The sequence below is a fragment of the Triturus cristatus genome, chromosome 12, assembly GCF_964204655.1.
Source record: "Triturus cristatus chromosome 12, aTriCri1.1, whole genome shotgun sequence".
Lineage (NCBI taxonomy): Eukaryota > Metazoa > Chordata > Amphibia > Caudata > Salamandridae > Triturus > Triturus cristatus.
In genome coordinates, this window is record NC_140595.1 from 206,985,177 (window position 1) to 207,005,555 (window position 20,379).

General features: G+C 48.0%; 1 protein-coding gene across 1 annotated transcript in view; it reads right to left on the minus strand.

Annotated features, from left to right (window-relative positions):
• Nucleotides 1–4,965: 4,965 nt before the first annotated feature.
• RANBP10 (RAN binding protein 10) overlaps nt 4,966–20,379 on the minus strand; it is a 413,778-nt gene continuing 398,364 nt past the window's right edge. The window contains exon 14 of the mRNA XM_085639148.1: nt 4,966–8,030. Coding sequence (XP_085495274.1) covers nt 7,900–8,030 — 131 coding nt within the window. The 3' untranslated portion in view covers nt 4,966–7,899. The remainder of the gene's footprint in view (nt 8,031–20,379) is intronic.

The following is a 20,379-nucleotide window of genomic DNA, read 5'->3' on the forward strand; positions in this document are numbered from 1 at the left end:
CACCATAGTCGTGGGGCTGTCTGGTCTTGGCCGAAGGACTCAGAGGGAAGATCAGGGTAAAGCAAAACAAAAGAAAGAAAAGAGGGTCTTTAGACAACTGTCCTGTTGTACATACGGGAGGGGGAATAGGGATATGTGCACCACCACCAGTGTACCTAACTGTGCATTGCCTGGGGTGAGCGACTTTCAATGTGCTTAGTTTGGTGTGGCCCTTAGTCCTGCCCACCACTCTCTAAAGAAAACGGGTGTGTAGACGCCACTTGCCTATATCCACGACCCCCTCGGGCCGTGGTCCGGGGAGAACCCGGCTCCTTGTCTCTTCCTGGAGAGCCGGTCTCGTTCGCGTTTGTTGGGAAGTCTTCTTCTGTGTCCGTAGGTCTGCCCGTCTGGCTGTCTCCGTCCGTGGCGTCCCGCGGGGTGTCCTTGTGGATGGAAACCGCGTCAGTCCTCTTCTCCGCTCGCTCCATCTGCTTGCTGCACCTCCTGTTGGACGCCTCTCTCTTCTCATTCTGCGGGCTTCTTCCTTTATCCCGGAACATGGCCCCGAGTTAATGACTCGTTCATGAGAGAAAGGGCAGGCTCAGAATTTGTGGTGAAATCTTATTTTAAGATGTAGGGAGGACAGCTATTAGTAGGGGATCCAGATTTGACTTTGGACAGAAGCTCCAAAAGAGTATTTCTGCTGACTGCCGGGAAATGATGGAGGGGGCAGGGGTTTCTTAGCGCCATTGGTAATGCCTCATAAGCATTGCTAGCATGAAGGCTGGCTTTAATCGAAGAGACTTTGTAGATGAAAAAGGTGTTCAGTGAGTTGCAGAGTGCCTGAGAAGAGGTGGGGTTTGTAGTAACTATCAGGATTGGATATCTCATTGACAATTGTGGACATTTCCTTTGATCTATTGATGGAACTCAGGATCTGAGAGTAGAAGTGGGTGGCCTTAGTAGATTGGATGGATTTTTTATATTCCTCAAATTGAGCTAGATAAGTCTCTTTTTTGTCAGGAGAGTAATTCAGTCTCCATTTCCTTACAGTAAGGCGCAGGATTCGTTTTTGAGTTTTTAAACCTTGCTTAGGTCAACAGAAGGCTGATTGGAGGGAACAGTGTTGAGCAGTGAGCTGCATAAGGCATTGATGTCGATGTTGTTCCAATTTCTTGCCATGAGGCCTCCTTTAACCAGGGGTTTGTCTATAGTTATATTGTTGATCACGAATTTTATTAAAACGTTATCAGACCAGGTGCAAGGAGATACTGTCAGTGCGGACACTGAGATTAGATGTCCAAATTTGGTCAAGAGTGTATCCTTTGATGTGTGTAGGGGATGTTACGTGTTGAGTGCAATTCATCCCAATGAGTAAATCGGTCCGTTTTGCCTAATGTGGACGACCGGTCGTATCGTTGGCCCAATAGTTAAAGTCGCTGATCAACAAGATATTGGCATAGTTGGTTATTAAATGAGCCATATGTTCACCTAATATTTGGGGGAAGGGGGGCATGTTTTGAGGTGGCCTATATAGCAGTACACACATTAGGGGTGCCAGAGACTACTCCAATTTAATAACTAGGTTATCCACCGAGGTGATGTCTAGAGTACCAAGTCTGGTGAATTTCAATTCCTGGCTTATTATGGCGGGGACCCCTCCACCAATTTTTCCAGCAGGTCGGTTCGCCTGGAGCATATAGTAGTTGTTGGGAGGGCGGCAAGGATATTGGGGGCGGACTCCTGTGAAAGCCAGGTTTCGGTTAGTAAAAGAATATCTGGTTTAGTGGAGTCTAGTAGATGAAATTAATCTAGCTTGTGTTTAGCCAAGTAGCGAGTATTTAGATATAGGATTGTTAGTACCTGTATCCCCTGGATATCCTTTCTCCAGGTGTTTCCTGCAGCGTAGGAGAAATGGTCAAGTTCAGGGAAGGAGAGCCTAGTTTCCATGATTCCTAACCTAGCCAGTCTAGAGCGAATAGAGGGATTGAGAGGATAGTTTTTAGAATGCAGTAACTTTAGCTCAGACAGGGAGTAATTTAGAATTCGGGCATAGTGGCTGGCCTCTGGCCCCGGACGGGCTTGCCATTGGTGGGCCGCCGGCACGCCCGCTGCGCTCCCCCGGCGCGCCCGCTGAGCTCCCGCACTGCGATCTACATTAATTGGCCGGCTGCAGTCTAAGCTCCTCCCCCGCCCTCTGTGGTAGGAAGCAACAGTGGGCGTTCACTAGGAAGTCACTCGTAGCTTACACGTTCACGGAACAGCGAGTGAAGGTCAGTTTAAAGCAATTTTATAAAACAATCTGAGATTCAAACATTGAGAACAGTGGCATAAAAGCATAGATATTTTAAAAATGAACTCGCGCAGGGCAGCGGCAAAACTCCTGCACCTCCTTGTCTCCTGCATTCCCCTAGTTTTGTTTTACATTTTTTCCCTTCTTTTACTGTTCATTGTTCTTCTGATATAGAAATCTTCATTTTCAGGCTGATGTAGAATGTTGCAAAATATTCTATTTTATTTTTTTAACATGGAGTATTTTAACTGCCATTGTTTCTTACATGATGATGCTCCTCATAAGAAGATTGAATCAAAAAGCAAACAAGTACCAGAAATTTGAAAGAGTGGAAGACCTCTACTGACCAGATGGCATTCTGTGATTCTGCTGTGTCTCTTTAATACAACTGAATGGCCACTTCAGATGAGGGATCAAACTAGTTGTTCCTATCAAATGGGAGATTAGGAACTTTTGACTGGAGCCAAGGCTGGTTGCTGGCTTCTATGAGCTACACAGATGTTGTTAATAGGAGTTGCACTTGCATTGTCAGCTAAGTTAGAGGAGCAGGGTCCCTAGCCTTTGGCTTTCCAGTCAGAGCAGCCAAAGGTATCAAGCTGAGGAGGGTGAGCAGCATGAAGACAAGGCTTGCATTACGATGCAATCTGCACTTTCTTGATCCAGCATCTTTGGATCAAATGGGTCTTTCCTTGAAAGGAGACAGCCACAGGACAATCATGAAGATACTGTGCCCAGAGAGATTGACTGCCAGTATTGAGAGAATACTGCATGTCCTGTAGTTACACTGGGGACACATATGGCAACTGGTGCTCGTCTAAGTTCTGGATTGGCAGGGAGGATAACCGGCCCACATATTTCTGGGTACAGTGTTACTCAAATTCAAAGGGGACCTCTCGGACATGGCTGCTTCTTCATCCGCATCACATGCTTAATGAGTCAATGGGTGTGCATGATCACTTTTTATTTTACTCAGTCATTCTACCCATTACTTTTTATTTTCCCACATAAATTCCAACTAATACTTTTAGTATTTATCAGTATTTCGCCCATTACTTTTTGGTTTTCTGAGGCAACACTGGGGGAAGGCAACCACCTGCAGTCTTTCTCACAATGAGTCTCTCTGCTTCCAAGTCAGATAGGCACCTCCCTTTCAATCACCTCATATGCACAATGTGGGAGCTGGCTCAAATGTGGGGATGGAGTACTCCTCATGATTAGGACTCACCTGGTAAACCATATATTGCATCAGCAACCACCTACAAGACAAGCTCGGATATATTCCCAAGTGCAAGTATCTAGAGGCACCGGAGAGAACAAACTTGGTCCCTTCAACCTGTGCCCAGGGAGTCGATTGTATCACCTCTCAGTACAATGGGGCTGCAGCACTGCTCCAGATGGAGAGACTGGGTCGACCCTAAGGTGCAACAGCAACTATGAACCTCTGTGCTCAGATGAGGCGCGACGCTCAACGTGGCGGCATGAGGTGCAGAAGAGGGTTTGGTGTGCTAGAGGACCCTTAACAACTGGCCGAAATAGTTTTTGAGACTGTGGGGTAAAGATAGTCTTCGACCTGGTACTTTTGCCTCTTCAGGAGTCACGAGCATCCACTGCGAATAACTGGTGAGATTTCTGCGTGGAAGGGTCAGCGCACAGGGTGTCTCGCTACTGTGCAGCAATATAGGGTGCTCAGGACCATGACTGGTGGTGTGGCCTGTTTTGTCTTTCTAATTTCCTTATGATGAAATGTAATGTTTCCTATTGGATTGATGCACTCTTACCCAGGCAGCCAGCCAGGCCCTTTCAGGTGGCCCTCCTAATCATGATGCCACAAAGAAAACAGGTGTATACAGCATGAATGTTCCCAAACAGGAGACACCGAGGTAATGTAGACCTGCAGCTCTAACCAGCTGTCACCAGATTTGCATAACAAAGTCAAAATGCAGAAACATTATCAACCCAATCTGAATGAAGAGGAGGAAGGAAAAGGGGTAAAAACAGAAAAGATTGAAAAACCAAAAACTTTTATTAGGGCGGGAATCCTACACACTTGCAACTCACTGAGTGGGGACACCAGTATATCCTTCGTCTACAGTGTTTGATGCACCCAGGGAAAGGGGACCTGCTGCATACGACCCACACAAACATGTACTAGAGTGCAGAGTTCTGATTTAACTGCTTTTGAAGCAGTTTTTTGGCCCCACCACTACGTGGCATGGTACCCATAAATTCACAAATACAAAACAGACATGATACACGGCTTTATTACTGAAATGTAACCCCAATCAAATGTGAGATTATGATAGTTAAAATTTGATCATGTATGAATGCCAATATAAAAGGCATGGATAACCTTAGGCTATCCATGAAAATAAAATTTAAGTATAGACGAAAAACCTCTTTTCTATAAAACCACCTTTTTAAAATAAAAGGCAGAAATGCAAGTATTGGTACATGAGGGAGGATTAGAGTGGAGAGAAGGGTAAGAAGTACCTCACAATTTTTTTTGTATCTCAATTTTATCACTCTATATAGTCTAATAAAAGAATGTCTCCCAAAAAAAGCATACAAATATATAAATATGTGGGATTTGTTATCTTGTTTCAAATTAATCTCCCCCATCCCAATTGGACTCCTCCATGTGAGCAACAATAATAAATGGACAATGGTAAGTAAAGAAGAGACCGGGGCAGAGCCTGAAGAGAAGAATCTTCTTTAATGAATGGAATCCAAATGAAAAGGACTCACTCGCAACCTTACCCCCTCTGCCCTCCCCCACTGTGCACCACAAAAAAGAGGGGAGGGGAGGCTCGGATAACTAGCACTGAGATAAATACTGTGAAGATATAGATATTTATATATAATATAGAATCTTGTTTTTTTCATTTTTTTTTTTTAACTTATGAAAATAAGAACCCCTGGCACCCAGGTCTGATGACCTCTGGGGAGGGAACTAGCTCAGCACAAAGTCTCCAAAGAAATGCAGTGGCTCAGTCAAAAACATTGTTTTTTGTTTAACTAAAATGGAAGGTGCTAAGCGCTGGATTTACCAGCTCAACTCAAACAGCTCCTCAAATACTGTGTTTTGAGTAGTGGTGGTCATGAGGAGGGAACTCACCACTGTGCTTTCATGAGGTTTCCTTCAAATTTTCTAAATATGAATAAAATGAGAGCTTCAGGACTGAGACGTGTGCGCCTGCTCTGTGCCTTCAACATTCTTCATACATAGGTCTCACAGCAAAAATATGGGATCAAAGAAAATCCTTGCATGCATACTCCTCATACATCTGTGGCAGCAAATTAATGTCAGGCAAATGGACATGAGCACCTTGTGTTTTGGAATCCAATGTCATGTGCATTAAGCTGTAGCTATATTTTTTCGCTATTAAAAGAAAACCAACAAGTGTTCAAAGCCACATATCAGGCTTGGACATGACACACAGTCCATAGTCTACAACAGTATCTAAATCTGTCTGAATATTTTTCAAGCACATCTCTGAGGATAAGTACCAGGCAAGTTTTTCCGAGAGATCATTTTGCTTGGCTTCCTTGCTAAATATAGGAGGTTGAACTATGCTACAATGCAGGAAAGATTTGCTCATAATCCTGGCTTAGGCCCTTTAGAAGGTCATGGCTTCCCTATACAATCAGGGAGAGAGTTACAGTCTATGTTCAAAAGTGGCAGAAAGGGAGTCCTGGCAGCAAAGGTTAGCCTTTTCTACAAGGAGTACCTTGCACCTGCATTACCCAGTCAACCTTAACACTGCCAGGTCTCTGCGCACATCCTTCATCCTTGGAACTCCAGGCTGACAAGAGCACAGAAGACGTTTCCCTAGGTTCACATCTTGAAACCTACAAGGTTCCCAGGGGCTGATCATAGGCTGAAACACACGAGAATTCACAAAATAGGTTTTGATGTGCAGAAGTAGAATAAATGTATTAAACATTAAGTCAATAAATAAAAACAACTACACACCGAGCTGAAATGAAGATGGAATGCTCTTCCAAAGTTGGAAGGCTTGTGGCAAGGGGACATTCACATTTATTTCTGGATGGAGGTCTCACACACTGTGCAGTGTTTGATACCTCGGTGGTTAATTAAGACAATCCAGAAAAGAGGAGGGGTGGATAGCAACAGACTCATGCTTTTTGAATCATGCAGAAGACTGCAAATCTGTCAATTACACATGATGTAAAACAGCGGGCGGTGCTGCTTCATCACATCACCAACCTCACAAAACTTTAATTTACTTTTAGCCCTGTTTGTACAATCACACAGGAGTTCAAGAAAAGTAATTTACCTGGGATGTGATTAAAAAAGGCCATCCCCGGTAGGGTGGCATATACACAGCAGAAGAATACGAGAGGCAAAGCTCTAAGGGGGCAACAGGCTGGATGGAAAAATAATTGCTGTATCCACTGGGCAGTGAGGCCACCACTTCACCCCAAGTCTCATGTAGCAGGTCCCAAGTGGACCCTGGAGCACCTAAGATACAAGTATTAAAATGTATCTGATGAAAATCCAAAAGAATCACAGTAACTAGAGCTTGACAGCTTTTGTTTGTTAACCCTGTCAGATAAGCACTCTGGGGGAACAGCTCTCAGAAACTGTTAAAGCCATGTTCTTTACTTGGGATAGCAAAGAAAATTAAAAATAATTAACTAAAATATACGTTTGAGCCATAAAACTAATCAATGGCCCCATTTCCAACACATTTTACGATACATAACTAAGTTGCTGGGAAGACGCAAGCCTTTGGGCTCAAGACAACTTTATAAACTGACTGATGCAGTCAGAAGTGCCCAGCTTTGCGGCTCATTTCAAACTGGAAGCGAATACAGTGTTCAGTCTGTTGCGCTGGATCAAAGAACAAATATTGTTGAACAAATACCAGAAGGAAAAGGGACAAAAAAATATGCAACATGCTGGACCTTTTTAAAACCGTTACTTCCAGTTGAAGACTAAAATAATTTAAATTATACTGCTAAAATATGAATGCCGTCAGTGTAGGCACTGAAGGGTAAGCGACAGTGCCCCAACAGACACTCTTAGAGAACCAAAGTGGTATTGATGGATCATGTTGTATCCTGCAGAATTAGGACTTCAGCTCCTCCTGGCTTGGGGTGAGTATCTTGCCCAATGCCTATTACGTATTATTCGTTAGTGGCTACAAGTGATCTATGCCATAAAAGCAAGGTGTGACACTGGATAAACGCAGTTCTCTAAAGGCTGCCCAAATGTTTTACCTGCTCAGGTGACTGTTGATGCCACGGAGACCTCAATTTAATGGCAGTGCCATTAAATACACTAAATATGGCCTACTGGTCACAGAGCAGATGCGCAAATCCAAACCCAAAGAGCCTCATTGTTAAAAACTAAGATTTATCATTGGAAATCCACTTTAAGGTATAAGGCCTGGGGGCCACTGGTATCGTCATCAGCAGTTTGAACCTCTGGAAATGCAGTGTGGGGTTTTCCTGGAGGTAGAGATGGATCTGGAGAATTTGGCTGCATGTAGTTCAGTGTTCTTCAGATTTTGAGGTGGCGTCAGATCCTTCGGAGATGGGCTGGTGGTGGGAAGGGGAAGGACCTTGCATGAGGGCATATTCACTGAGCCACCCTCTTCCGGCTAGTGCAAGTAGTCATCAACTCTGGCAAACGAACAGGAGCCCAGTCCTACACGGGCCATAAGTTGCAAACACTCCGTGGCCTGGCCCAGGGCTAGCATCAGTGGTGGCTGCTTTGGCAGGTTTTGAGACTCTGTAAAGGAAAACATAAATAATTGTTGAATAGGCAAACAAACAATAAACGTAAGGCACATTTTAAATACTGCATAGGGCTTTATGCTCTCAATGGTAACTGGAGAAAGGCAAGGGTCTTAACACTAATTCCATTATCAAAATGGGATTCTGCTATGAAGGAACGAATGGCAAAGGCACAGAGACCATACTTAACCGGCACCCAAGCAAATTGTTCCACTATCGCATTTGAATCCCTATACAAGTTAATTGATCCAGTAACTGGCCCATCAGCCTACAATCCCTTGGTGATCAGAACTGAAAGTAAGCTTCTGAAATTTCGAAATAAATGAAAACATGACTGTCAATTTATTACAAATCTCATCACATGAACCTTTCTAGGAGGTTGTAGGACCCCTTACTGTCTGGTGCGCTGAGCACAGTCACTGGGATAGAGGGGCTAGTAAATGGTGCAGTTGGTCTACTATTTTTGCTGGGTGGACTGACTGAGTCCTAGGTGCAAAGGGAACTCACAGTAAAATACCCTGTAGATAATTAACATTAACTAAATGGTAGGGTGCTATCAGAGAAAAGGCTGGGTGAAGCCCATATTTTTGGCTGGCAGGGCACCTGTGGGACTTGTGGATTTCAAAAGTATCCAATGGGACCTGGGGATGTAGAGTCCGTGTCCAACAATAACTTGAGCCGTATATTTCCCTGCAACAGTTCTTGCTTAGAGGACAGTTCCTGTGGTTCATAACGCTGGACATCCGGATACAGTCAAAGAGAACCTATCCCAGTACTTGCAGCGAAGAGCAAAAATCTCCATGTCTCTCTGTTGCTGGATATCTAGGACATGGCCTATGGTCCAGGACAATGGGCTGATTGCGGACAACCAGGGTCACCACTCACACAGATCTGAAATGCATGTCTGCCGTTTTTCAACTTTTCACAGCTTGCTCTTCTGGCCAGCGCGGCTGCGAGGTCCTAATGGAACTTGAACTGCCTTGAAACCTTGGCCAAGCAAGTGTCACACAGCTCAGCCTTGCTGTTTCTCCTCCTGGTCAGGAGCTCGCTTCTCTTAATGAGCACTTCAGCTTTGCCTTCTTCGGAGCCATGCCACTGTGGCAGTGTCTCTTTCTGAATCTAGGCCTCGTGCTGTCCTGACGGGGGAAATCGGCTAAAAGCATGGCCCTATGCCTAGAAAAAGTCATCTCTGGTCTAGTGTGTCTTAGACTCCTCAAAGTATAAACAAATTCCAAGTTACTCGCTCATGAGGGCCAGGATTTATCCTAGTTAACATAGCAAGTTTAAATCACAGTATGGGAAAGCTCATGTGGCAGAAGATGAGCTGCGCACCCATCTTCCCACCATCCAGCTACACTTTCAGGCAGGAACCCACAGAACAAATACTGGCAGTATGTCACACCTAGATGGGACACAGGCAAATTACTTGGATCTTGTGATTTTGTTCAGAGTCACATACTGTGTTTTTGACTGACACCAAGTGTGTGTATGCACACAGAACAACACCATCCCCACACCCCGAACAAACTAAAACTCAAAGTTAGGTGGAACTGAGTGGATATGAATTGGAAAGGGACGTTAGGCTGTCTCCCCACCAATGGCGCAAAAAAAAAAACCCACATACTCCTTAAATACCATTCAGTTGCCAATAACTTAGTCAATCTGGAGCCAGGGAAAGAATCCACCCTCAACTAGGATAGGGTTACCTTTGAATGCCTCTTCAATGGATTTACAGATCATCAGGTCCGCCGAGGGAAAATCAATGCATTCAAAACTGTGAAGGATCCCTTATAAATGAGTTACCTACCCAATTTAAAGAACGTATATAACAGCACACACAATGGAGGCTTCAAAACCTCACACCTCCAGGTGAGTCTTATCATGAAGGACAAGATGGGAACGTAGCAGGAAATGTCCCGCAGGGAGATCGTAAAGTTATTTAAGTTCCTCGAAATGGAGCAGTGGGTCACCTCCAAACAGATCCTCGATTCTGAAAATTCCTGCTTTGAAACAAAAGCTTCGTTCAGGGTGCATTGTGCTAGTAGTCTACACCCAATCACAGAACTATAGTAGAAGGGATGCCTCCCCAAAAATTTACCCATTTCTATTTCCAGGCATTGGAGAGGTAAATGCTCTCTTTTTTCATAATCAGACTCTCGGCCACACATTTCTACAGTCATGCTTCATTATCAAGTCCATGCCTGGTACATCTGTTATTACCGGGCGAGCTCAACCCACTTTTGGAGGAAGAAATTTGGTGTAAATGTGGTGCTTTATTTCCACATCCTGGTGATGGTTAGAAATGCCTATAGGGGATACCCTTGTTATTGGCTTTTATTCTGAGGGCATCCATGGCAGATTAGGACTTAAATGGAATCTTTTTTACTCCTACATCTGTTGGTTTAACAATCGCCAGGCCTTCTACATGCCGAAAGAGGTTGCAGCTGTGATCGAACATTCCAATGGGATATCACCTATTATATGAAAAAAACCTTTTCAAGTTGGGCAACGTGCTGCAACCAGGGACAAATCCACTGTGGTCTGGGTGCACGTGGTCACGAAGGACTGTTGAGAGCCTATTTGCAATTTTTTCCAGCTGGATTTGTTAGTAGGCATATAACATTGACAAAGGCCAATACGATGTCTTTTCGAGAGGTCACCGTCAGGTTTAGGGTCCACTGCTAAGACCACTTCAGCTGTTGGTAGTTGAGAAAAGGATACCCCCACTTCGAGCAAGCCATGGTATAGCTTCAGTAGGTAAGGAGCCAATAGTGATCATACGTTTTGAAAAATTCTAATAACACCACATTAGTACCAGGGGTCTTACACTCTGCAGCAAACCAATTACAGCTGTGATCTCTGGATGCATGATCGGTGCATTAAGCTCTTCCCGGTCTTCTGGTGAGAGGCTGGGCAGAGGGGCCACTTCTAAGGAGGATATGAGAGCTGCAGCAGGTACCAGGGCCACACTTCTATACAACAAAGCATAATACACCGCAAATATATTACCCATGTCTTCCTGTGCATAGCCTACTGTCCTGGTTACATCATGCATGGCTTTTGGAGATTGTGTCTATTGCTCTTCCTTTAGCAGATGGGCCAGCAGTCAACCAAATTTGTCTCCTTCCTTGTGCATTAGTGCTGTATAGTTCCTGTAATTCAGAAACCAGACTAACAGAGCAGCATGTTTCTTCTGGTGCTCTGTGAGACCATTCGTTAGGGAAAGGTCCTGCACTATCTTTGTCTCGAGGCCCCTCAGAGAGTTTTCCAATATTGCTACCTCTCGCACAAGGGTTGCTCTCACCCCATATATGATTTTGATACACACTCCCCAGATCATCATCTTGAAGGCCTCCCACCCCATTGCTACATTCCCAGCTGAATCAGACTTCTCTGCAAAATAATTTGTGACAGCAACTTGCAGTGCATCCCAAAATATTGGGTCCTTCAGCATTTTGAACTATAGCTTCCATAACGGTATGCAAGTGAGGGGCCTACCCCAGGAAATGGTGAACAGTGGGAGACAATGTTCAGACATAGTCACTAAGTACTTTCATTAAGCAAGTTACCAGTTTAGTGTGTTGTAGTCATAATAATGGGAATGTTCTCTAGTATCAGTGTCTACATCCTTCTAGGAGTCATGCAAGTTCCATCCATCTAACCATTCTCTGAAATGTTAAGTTGATTTAGCCACAGGAGATTCAGTAAGTAGAGGACCAGTTCAGTTCTATATGGAGTACAAAATTGAAGTCACTTCACAGGTCAATAGTGACTGTTGGGATTAAATGCAAGCGTGGTTATAAAGACAGGATAACATCTAGTGTCATATTAGACAACACAGTTGCAGGTGCTGCACCCGGAGTGTGAATACAAAGCAGTGTGTGTGGGGCTCTCTAGCCAATCCACGAGAGAGGAGTAAATACCTGCTATCACAATCAATGACGGTGGTAGCATTAGAAAACAGGTCCTCTGGCTAATTCTATATAACATCCCCCAGTACAGGATAGAGCTGTGCCTTTTCCTCTCCATCGTTTATGAAGTCTTTTTAACTCCTCGTCTCCCATCTGGTTTCCTGAAGCAGGGTAAAATCTACTACCTTATACCCAAGAAGGCTTTCACACTGCCGCTTGGCAAGGCCCGTCATAGCCCTCATGTTCTTTTTTTTTTTAAACCTTTATTACAGAAGTCAAAAGAGTTACAAAAATGGGCCTACAACCTTCGGGCCGGCCGCTAGCAAACGATAAGAGCATAGAATACAAGTGGGAAACACACGCTGCAGCGTGAGAGAGATCACAGGAGTTGGAAAGAAAAAACATTGGCGGCCACACCGTCCGGACCCCCCAGATGGCGGTTCCATTTTTATGTAAGAAATAACAAACAAATCCACAAGGCAGCAAAAAATCGAAGCAGCAGTATGCGCTCCCCCGGGGAGGACCCTACCGATACACAGGAAAAGCGGGGGGGGGGACAGGCCAGAGCGGAGACAAAGTGGACTCCGTACCCAGAACCAAGGAGACAAGGAGACTAGGGAGACGGGGCCAGTGCCAGTTCAGGCATCAGCGGCGGGGTACAAATTCCGCCACGGTAGGAGTTCCAGGGGCCCCACACTTTCACCCATTTCCCGAGGCTTACCTCTCGCGACATACACCACTTTCTCCCGAAACATACACCAATCCATGTTGTCCTTCCATGCCGAGATCGTTGGCGACCTCTGAGAGCCCCACAGTTGCGCTATGTCACGCTTTGCCACCATATAGCCCAGAGTCACCCACCACGTCTGCGGCACTGAGTAATCAGTCGGCTCCCACACATTTAGCAGACACCTCCTCGCCTCAGGAAGCAGCGGCACATGTGTGACCGCCCGCAACACCGCATGCACACCACGCCAGAATCGCGCCACCTCCGGACATTCCCACAAAATATGGACGAAGGTCCCCAATGAACCACACCCACGCTTACACAACCCATCCACGGAATATCCCATACGCAGCAAACCCGGCCCCGTAACATAGACCCTATGGAGTATTTTGAGCTGGACGAAGCAAAGGCGGGCCGGTATGGCCACCTCTTTCGGGGAGGCCACCGCAGACACCCAGTCCTCGTCGTCCAGCACCAATCCATCGGCGACCCACGCCTCACGAAGGCTAGTCAACAGTCCCGAGCGATCATTGATGAGCTTTTTGTAAATCAAGGAAATCGTGCCATCCGGCACATGCCCATCTAGCACTCTATCTTCCAGAGGGGAGTACTCCGGGATGGAGGCAACATCCGGGAATACGGAGACCAGCGCGTGACGGACCTGTAGATATCGAAAGTACTCCCTGTCATGCAACTGGAATTCCGTCTGCAGCACATCGAATGTTTTGAATCCCCCCCTCGTCCAGAGATCGCCCACCCTGCTGATGCCTATCATGTCCCACTTCTCAAAGCCCTTCGAGGTCCACAGGGAGCCCAGCCGCTCAGAGGCATACAGTGGCGTCGCCCGGGTCAATCGATCCTTCCACCCCATCGCCAAGTTTGCCGCGTGCCACACCCGTACCATGACCCGCGTAGGGCCGGTCAGACGCGCGTCGAGCGATCGAGAATAAAGGGCCCGATTGTAGTCACCACCCGGCAGTAATAGTTTATCCATCTCAAAGGCCGGGTTTAAAGCAGGCCCGTAAAGGCCGTGGTTTATCGCGGCCAGCTGGGAGGCCCAGTAGTACCGTTTGATGTCTGGGAGGGCGACCCCCCCGTCATACCACGGGAGTGTCAGCTTCGCAAGGGCGATACGTGGCCTCCCATCCCAGAATAGCTGGCGCTGCAAACTCTCTACCTCACGAAAGTAGCGCGCCGGGACAACATCCATCGTGTTCTGTAAAGCATATAGGAAACGTGGCAGCGACATCATCTTAAACAATGCCGCACGGCCAAGCGACGAGAGCGGCAGGCGCCTCCAACGCGCCACGTCCTCCTTCAGGCGCTGGAGGGGGGGGAGCAAATTTTGTCTATATCAGGCCTCAGCATCCAGGGTAATAAAGATACCCAGGTATTTAAATCCCTGCGAGGCGACCTGGATAGGGCAGCCCCGCGGTAGGATAGGAGTCTCCCCGGAGAGGACATACACACAGGATTTAGCCCAGTTGATGACTAGGCCAGAATTACGGCCAAAGGAATGCAAAACATCCACTAATACAATCAGCGATTTACGCGGGGAAGCAAGGTATAAAAGGATATCATCTGCGTAAAGAGATACGCGATCCTCATACTCAGGGGTCCAACGGAGACCACGAATGGAAGGCTCCCACCGCAGCCACTCCGCCAGGGGTTCCAAGGCAAGCGCGAAGAGGAGCGGCGACAGCGGGCAGCCCTGCCGCGTACCCCTGCCCAGCTCAAACGGAGCCGACACTCTACCGTTCACCACCACCTGTGCCAGAGGTCCGGAGTATAACAGTTTCACCCAGCCAATGAATCTCGGGCCAAAACCAAACTTCGCCAGCATCGCCCAAATATACGGCCATTCAAGCGTGTCGAACGCCATAGTGGCGTCCAAGGACGCCAAAATGGCTGGCTCTCGTATGAACGGGACCCGCGCGAGCACCCCGTGCAGACGCCGCAGATTAAGCGCGGTGTTGCGATGAGGGATAAAGCCGGACTGGTCCTGGTGAATCAGATCGCACACCACGCTAACCAGCCGATTAGCCAGCACCTTGGCGAGAATTTTGGGCTCCGCATTCAACAGAGAAATGGGCCTGTAGGACGTGACCCGATCCCGCGGCCTCTCCTCCTTATGAATAACCACGATAGTGGCCAGACGCTGGTCCAGCGGGAGGGAGCCCGCCGAACGGGCCGCGAGGAACATAGCGCGGAGATGTGGAGCCAGCGTATCCGGTCGCAGCTTGTACAATTCGATGGGAAGGCCATTAGGACCCAGGGCCTTGCCGGAAGCGACCGAACGTATGGCGAGGGCAATCTCCTCAGATGTAGGGGCGGCATCCAACGACACTTTATCCTCTTCCGAAAGGGAAGGCAGCGCAATGTCTTTGAGCAGGTCATGGGAATCCTCTTCCGAACAGGAAGATACCGGGGAATACACCCCACGGAAATACTCAGCGAAACCTTCAACAATTTCCTCCGGCTCAGTGACACACACACCATCCAGTCTCTCAATCGACGGGACAACTCGACTCGCTCTCTCCTTTTTATCCAGCCACGCAATCAATTTACCAGCCTTATCACCCACATCATACAGTCGCCCTTGTTGCTCTCTACTCAGGCCCCTGGCTGCCTCCGTGACTAGGGCCTTGTAGTCCGCCTGTTTGAGTCGGAGAGCATGCAGTTTATCATCCGTTACCCCACATTCCAGATCACCCTCCAATTCAGTTATCTCAGTTTCAATACGGGTCACCTCCTCCCGCCCGCGCCTCCGGGAATGGGAAATGAGGGACAGGGCCTCCCCCCGGATTACCGTCTTAAACGCCTCCCACAGAGAGACCGCAGACAATACAGACCCCGACATTATCTTCAAAATACCGCTCCAGAGATTTAACCAAATCTGCGCGAATGGTGGGGTCACGCAGATACCAGGGATTGACCGGGACCACCCTCCCCTCCCCCCTCGTGACAATGTCGAAATGCAGCAGGAGCGGGGAGTGGTCCGAAATACCCCGCGCCAAATGTCGTACCTCCCCAACCCTCCCCGCCTGTGCCGCTGGCATCAGAACATAATCAAGCCTTGAAAGACTGCCATGAGCCCCGGAATGAAAGGTGTACTGTATCTGCGTAGGGTGTTTCAGCCGCCAACAATCCACCAGCCCCAATGTATCCAAGAGGCCGGACAGCCACGCTTGGGCACGGGGGAGATCACTGGGAGGATGACGGTCCTCAGTACCGGAAACTACAGCGTTAAAATCTCCCCCAACCACTAGAATCCCCTCCGGAAGGCCAAGGAGGAGGCGTCCCAGATCAGCGAAAGTAGTTGTTTGCAACCCTGGCGGAACATAAACAGAAACTAAAACAATCACTCTACCCTCCAATCTACCCACCAGAGCCGTGTATCGTCCCCTGTCATCGTGGAACGCCTCATCCATCTCAAACGGGAGCGAAGTTTTAACCATAATTCCCACGCCCCTCGAACCAGAGGTGAAGCCCGAGTGGGCTATAAGGCGATAGCCCCGTCTATTCATAGCACGAAAGGAGTTTCCAATGAGGTGCGTTTCCTGCAGAAATACTATATCGGGAGAAATACGTTTTAAAAACTGCAGGACCACACCCCGTTTTATACTGTCCCCCAGTCCATTGACATTCCAGGACATAAGACTCAGTCCCCTACCCCCCATCATAGCCGAAATCGAGCCATCTCCCCCCAGGGAACACTGTAGAAGTAGCACAACAATACATCTGCCTTGTGGTACAAATAAACAATACCCAACCCCAACCCAACAGCCCCAACAAAACTCCCCCCTCCCTGCACCCCTGCATGAGCCCAAACAGCCCCCCCAACTTGCAGTGTGCCTGTCGCCCCTATGTAAATGGAACTACTAAGACCCCCTAGAGGAGGAGGGAGAACCCCCTCGAGACCCAGCACAACCTCCCATGGAGGGGAAACAAAGCACAATAGGCAAAAGACCCTAAGCATGGCCAAAAGTGGCATCACCCGGGTTGAGCCACGGTGTCAGTACCTCAGACCCGGTCTGGTGAGCGCTCACCTCCTGCCGCCCCCCCCCCATCCCGACCATGTCCCCCAGACAAAGTGTCCAGCCAGTCCCCGGCCATGTCAGGACGGTCAAAGAAGTGAGTGCGACCATCAGCCTCCACCCGCAGCCTGGCCGGGAAGAGCATGGCATATTTTAGGTTCATGTCCCAAAGCCGCCGCTTGACACCCAGGAAACTCAATCTCTGCTTCTGGACCGCCTGCGTGAAGTCAGGATAAAAGTTCACCTCCATGTTTTCCAGCTTAATCGGCCCTTGCAGTCTGGAAGCTTGCAGGATCGCATCCCTGTCCCGAAAGTTAAAAATACGGGCGATAAGAGGCCGCGGAGGGGCTCCGACCTTCGGCCTGCCTCCGGGAACTCTATGGGCCCTCTCCACCGCAAATAATTTACTCAGCCCCTTAGGCTGGAGATGGGTAGAGATCAGGTCCTCCACAAAGAGATCCGCCGCCGACTCCTCCCGTCCCTTGGGCACTCCAATAATGCGGATATTATTCCTCCGGGCCCTGCTCTCGGAGTCCTCCAGGCGCCGATCCAGGAGCGCACTTGCCTGACGGAGCCGATGCACCTCCGTCTGAAGGGCCGCTACCTCAGTCGTGAGGCCCGACGCGGTGTGGGCCAAAGAGTCGACCCGGTCGTTTGTCTTAGAGAGATCGGCTCTAACAAGGTTGACGTCGATGAGGACCGCGTCGAGTTTATGTGCCAAGGTGTCGAATTGCTGGCCCACTGAGGTCTTCATCTCAGCAATGGCGCCCATAACATCCTGCAGAGTCAGATCCGCAGGCAAATCCGGGGCATCCGAGGGGCACTCGGAGGACTTGTGCGATCCGCCGGGAGACCCCTTCGGGAGGGTGTAGCGGTCCATAATGTTGGCCTGATGCGCGGTGCCACGCCGGGTAGACTTGGCCTTCAACCGATCCCCTTCCTGCTTCGTGGCCATCGTCGTGTGGCTCGCGACCTCACCAGGTACGCAGTGGAGAGCAAGCAATCAATCAAGGCCGAGAGCCCCGGGGGTCACCCCAGGACGGCAGAGCGGGCCACCGCAGGCAGGCAGGCAGGGTCTCCCAGCGAGGCCACCCCAACACAAAGAAACGCCGTAATCCCACTTGCGATGATGGCAAGGGGAGTCAAAAGCGAAAGTGAAAGTGCGGGGTGCGCGACTCGCCAGGCCCAGCCCGCCGTTGTTGTTCACTTCGCCACTGGGTTACCCCCAAACTCGAATCCGGGGTCAGGAGGGAAGTAGGCCGCAAACTTCAGTCGGTGCTCACCCCGGCACCCGGGGTCCGATTCAAAAACGGAAAACGGGTACCACCTCGGCTCAGGCTCACCGACACAGTCCCCTCAACCAATGCAGGATGAAGACAGGATAAATGTAGGAGGTTGCGGAGGTCCTCGGGAGCCTCGCACCTACGCGGCCATCTTGGTTGCGCGCTAGGCTCCTCCCCCCTCCCTAGCCCTCATGTTCTAGCTAAGGAACTTATACTGGCTTTTGGGATGGACATTGTGTTGATTACAGGGAGCATATACTAAAGGTGCATCTTGTGCAGTCAAATAAAGGTGTCTGAATACCACTAGCTATCTGATGTGCCACGGATAGATCTCTGGGGAATCGCCGCAACCCTGACACCTATCAAGCCCACAAAATCTCAAGCAACAGCAAGACATTCAATATGGTGCAGACCAATTTGCAACACCACGTACTCTTGCAATGCAAATCTAGAAAGATTTTCACCCAACACACCCTGAAAACTTCTAACACAAGGTAACAATTAAGCTGACCAGTATTAAAGACAGAAAACTGGGTAACAGTCAAGATGTGGCTATTTGAGGAAGGTCGGTAGCAGGAATATCAAAAGGTATCAAACAGCTCATCAATGCTACTCTTCAACACTTCTGTTTTCTAGATTTTTACTGTTTGGCAAATATTTATTTTGGTCCGTTATTGTAAACACCGCAAGCCATTTCCTACTCACTCATCACAGCAGCCAATATTTCTCCTCACTCTGATATTCCGGATTTCAGTTGTACATATCCCTGTTAGGGGACTGAGCACGGGCTCCTTCACCTAGCTCCGGATTTGGACAGGGTAAAATATTACATCTCAGCAGTGCCACTGCAGCTTGCACCACACATTGCCCCTACCAGCGCTGCCAAGGACAATAACACAATTATTAACCACTACTCTCCTACAAGTGTGACAATTCCGACTATTTCAGGCCCCCAAAGAATGGCTTGAGCAGCAGGTAATTGTCGTTATCAATGTATATTACATTATTAAACAACTGTTGTTGTGCTCCTCTCAAAATTAGGCAGCCATCACCACCATGTGGCAGGCTGCCACAAGCACTGAAGTTGACAATTAAGTGTCGTGCTGAGCTCCGGAAACCACTGGCTCAAACTAAGCATTGCACATCTGGGCCAACGGTAATAAAAACAGTAAGCCTTCGCAAGAAACAGACAAACACGTCAGGCATAATTCTGTCTTTTACACCCATTATGGAAATCCACACTTGACTGAAGACTTCTGTTGCTCCTGCACATGTATAGTGGACTGGCTGACTCAATTACAACAACTAGCCTCAAGGGCTCCGTAAAATAGCAAAAAGGAGTCAATTACACTACGAGATAAACTAACTCCGTTTTCATCAAATAGTCCTACACTTAGGTGGATTTACCTTCCATACGTCTAGGCTTCCAGTCTGACATTTTCAGACTCCGATGCACAATTCGAGGGCTCCTTGCTGCTTGACTCTGCTCTTCTCAAGAACACTACCCCTGACTAAAGTGTGCACCCGCAGAGACCTTATCCCAATTCCACATGCTGTTACTAAATGAAGTTCCCTATTTAAAACAGCTTTGTCCTCGACTGTTAATGAGTTTAGCTAAGAGACAAAACCTCATCCCAACTACCAGATGTCTCACACAACCCAACTTCCTTCATAAATAATGAGGGAACACAAACAAGCTCATTCACATGATCCAATGTCTATCGCACTCTTGTTCACCTAAAACACTCACATTTCTACCTTACACGCTCCCCATTTACAGATCAGGAAATGCCCATCATACTCACATTGCTGGCTTCTAGCAAACTGGGCCTTTTTTCATCAATGAACCCTGACTTAATTACCAGATCAACGTCCAAGGAACTTGTTTGAGCATCCACAGGCTGATCAGTCAGCGGGTGCAGTTCTGCCTCAGCTGTACCACAAGTGCAACTCTTGCCTCCAATTTCAGCGCAGGAATCAGTCTTTCCCACTGACCTCTATGCCGAATGTTTCTTGACCTGCTCTAGTTCCACTCAGATTATGACTGTAGATCACCCCTCCAAGGTCGATCACTTGTTTCCACCCACTTATGGCAGCTGATGTGCCCATAACAAAAGTGAATGTTCCTGTCTACCATGACTTTCAGTTTTACAGTGAAGAGCAACATGCACTTGATGTTGAGATGCTGAAGGTGGCGCATCACTGTAAGACAGGGGACAATATCTTTCTTTTCCACCTGGAAGTAGTCAGGCAATGTCATAAAAGTAGCCTTTTCAACAGCAATGGGACACTGATGTCTTGGCCTCTATAATGTAGAAGGACGGTAATCATAGAGCTCGGTTGACCTGTTGGGAGGTGGAGGGACTGGTGATTATGTGTTTGTTAA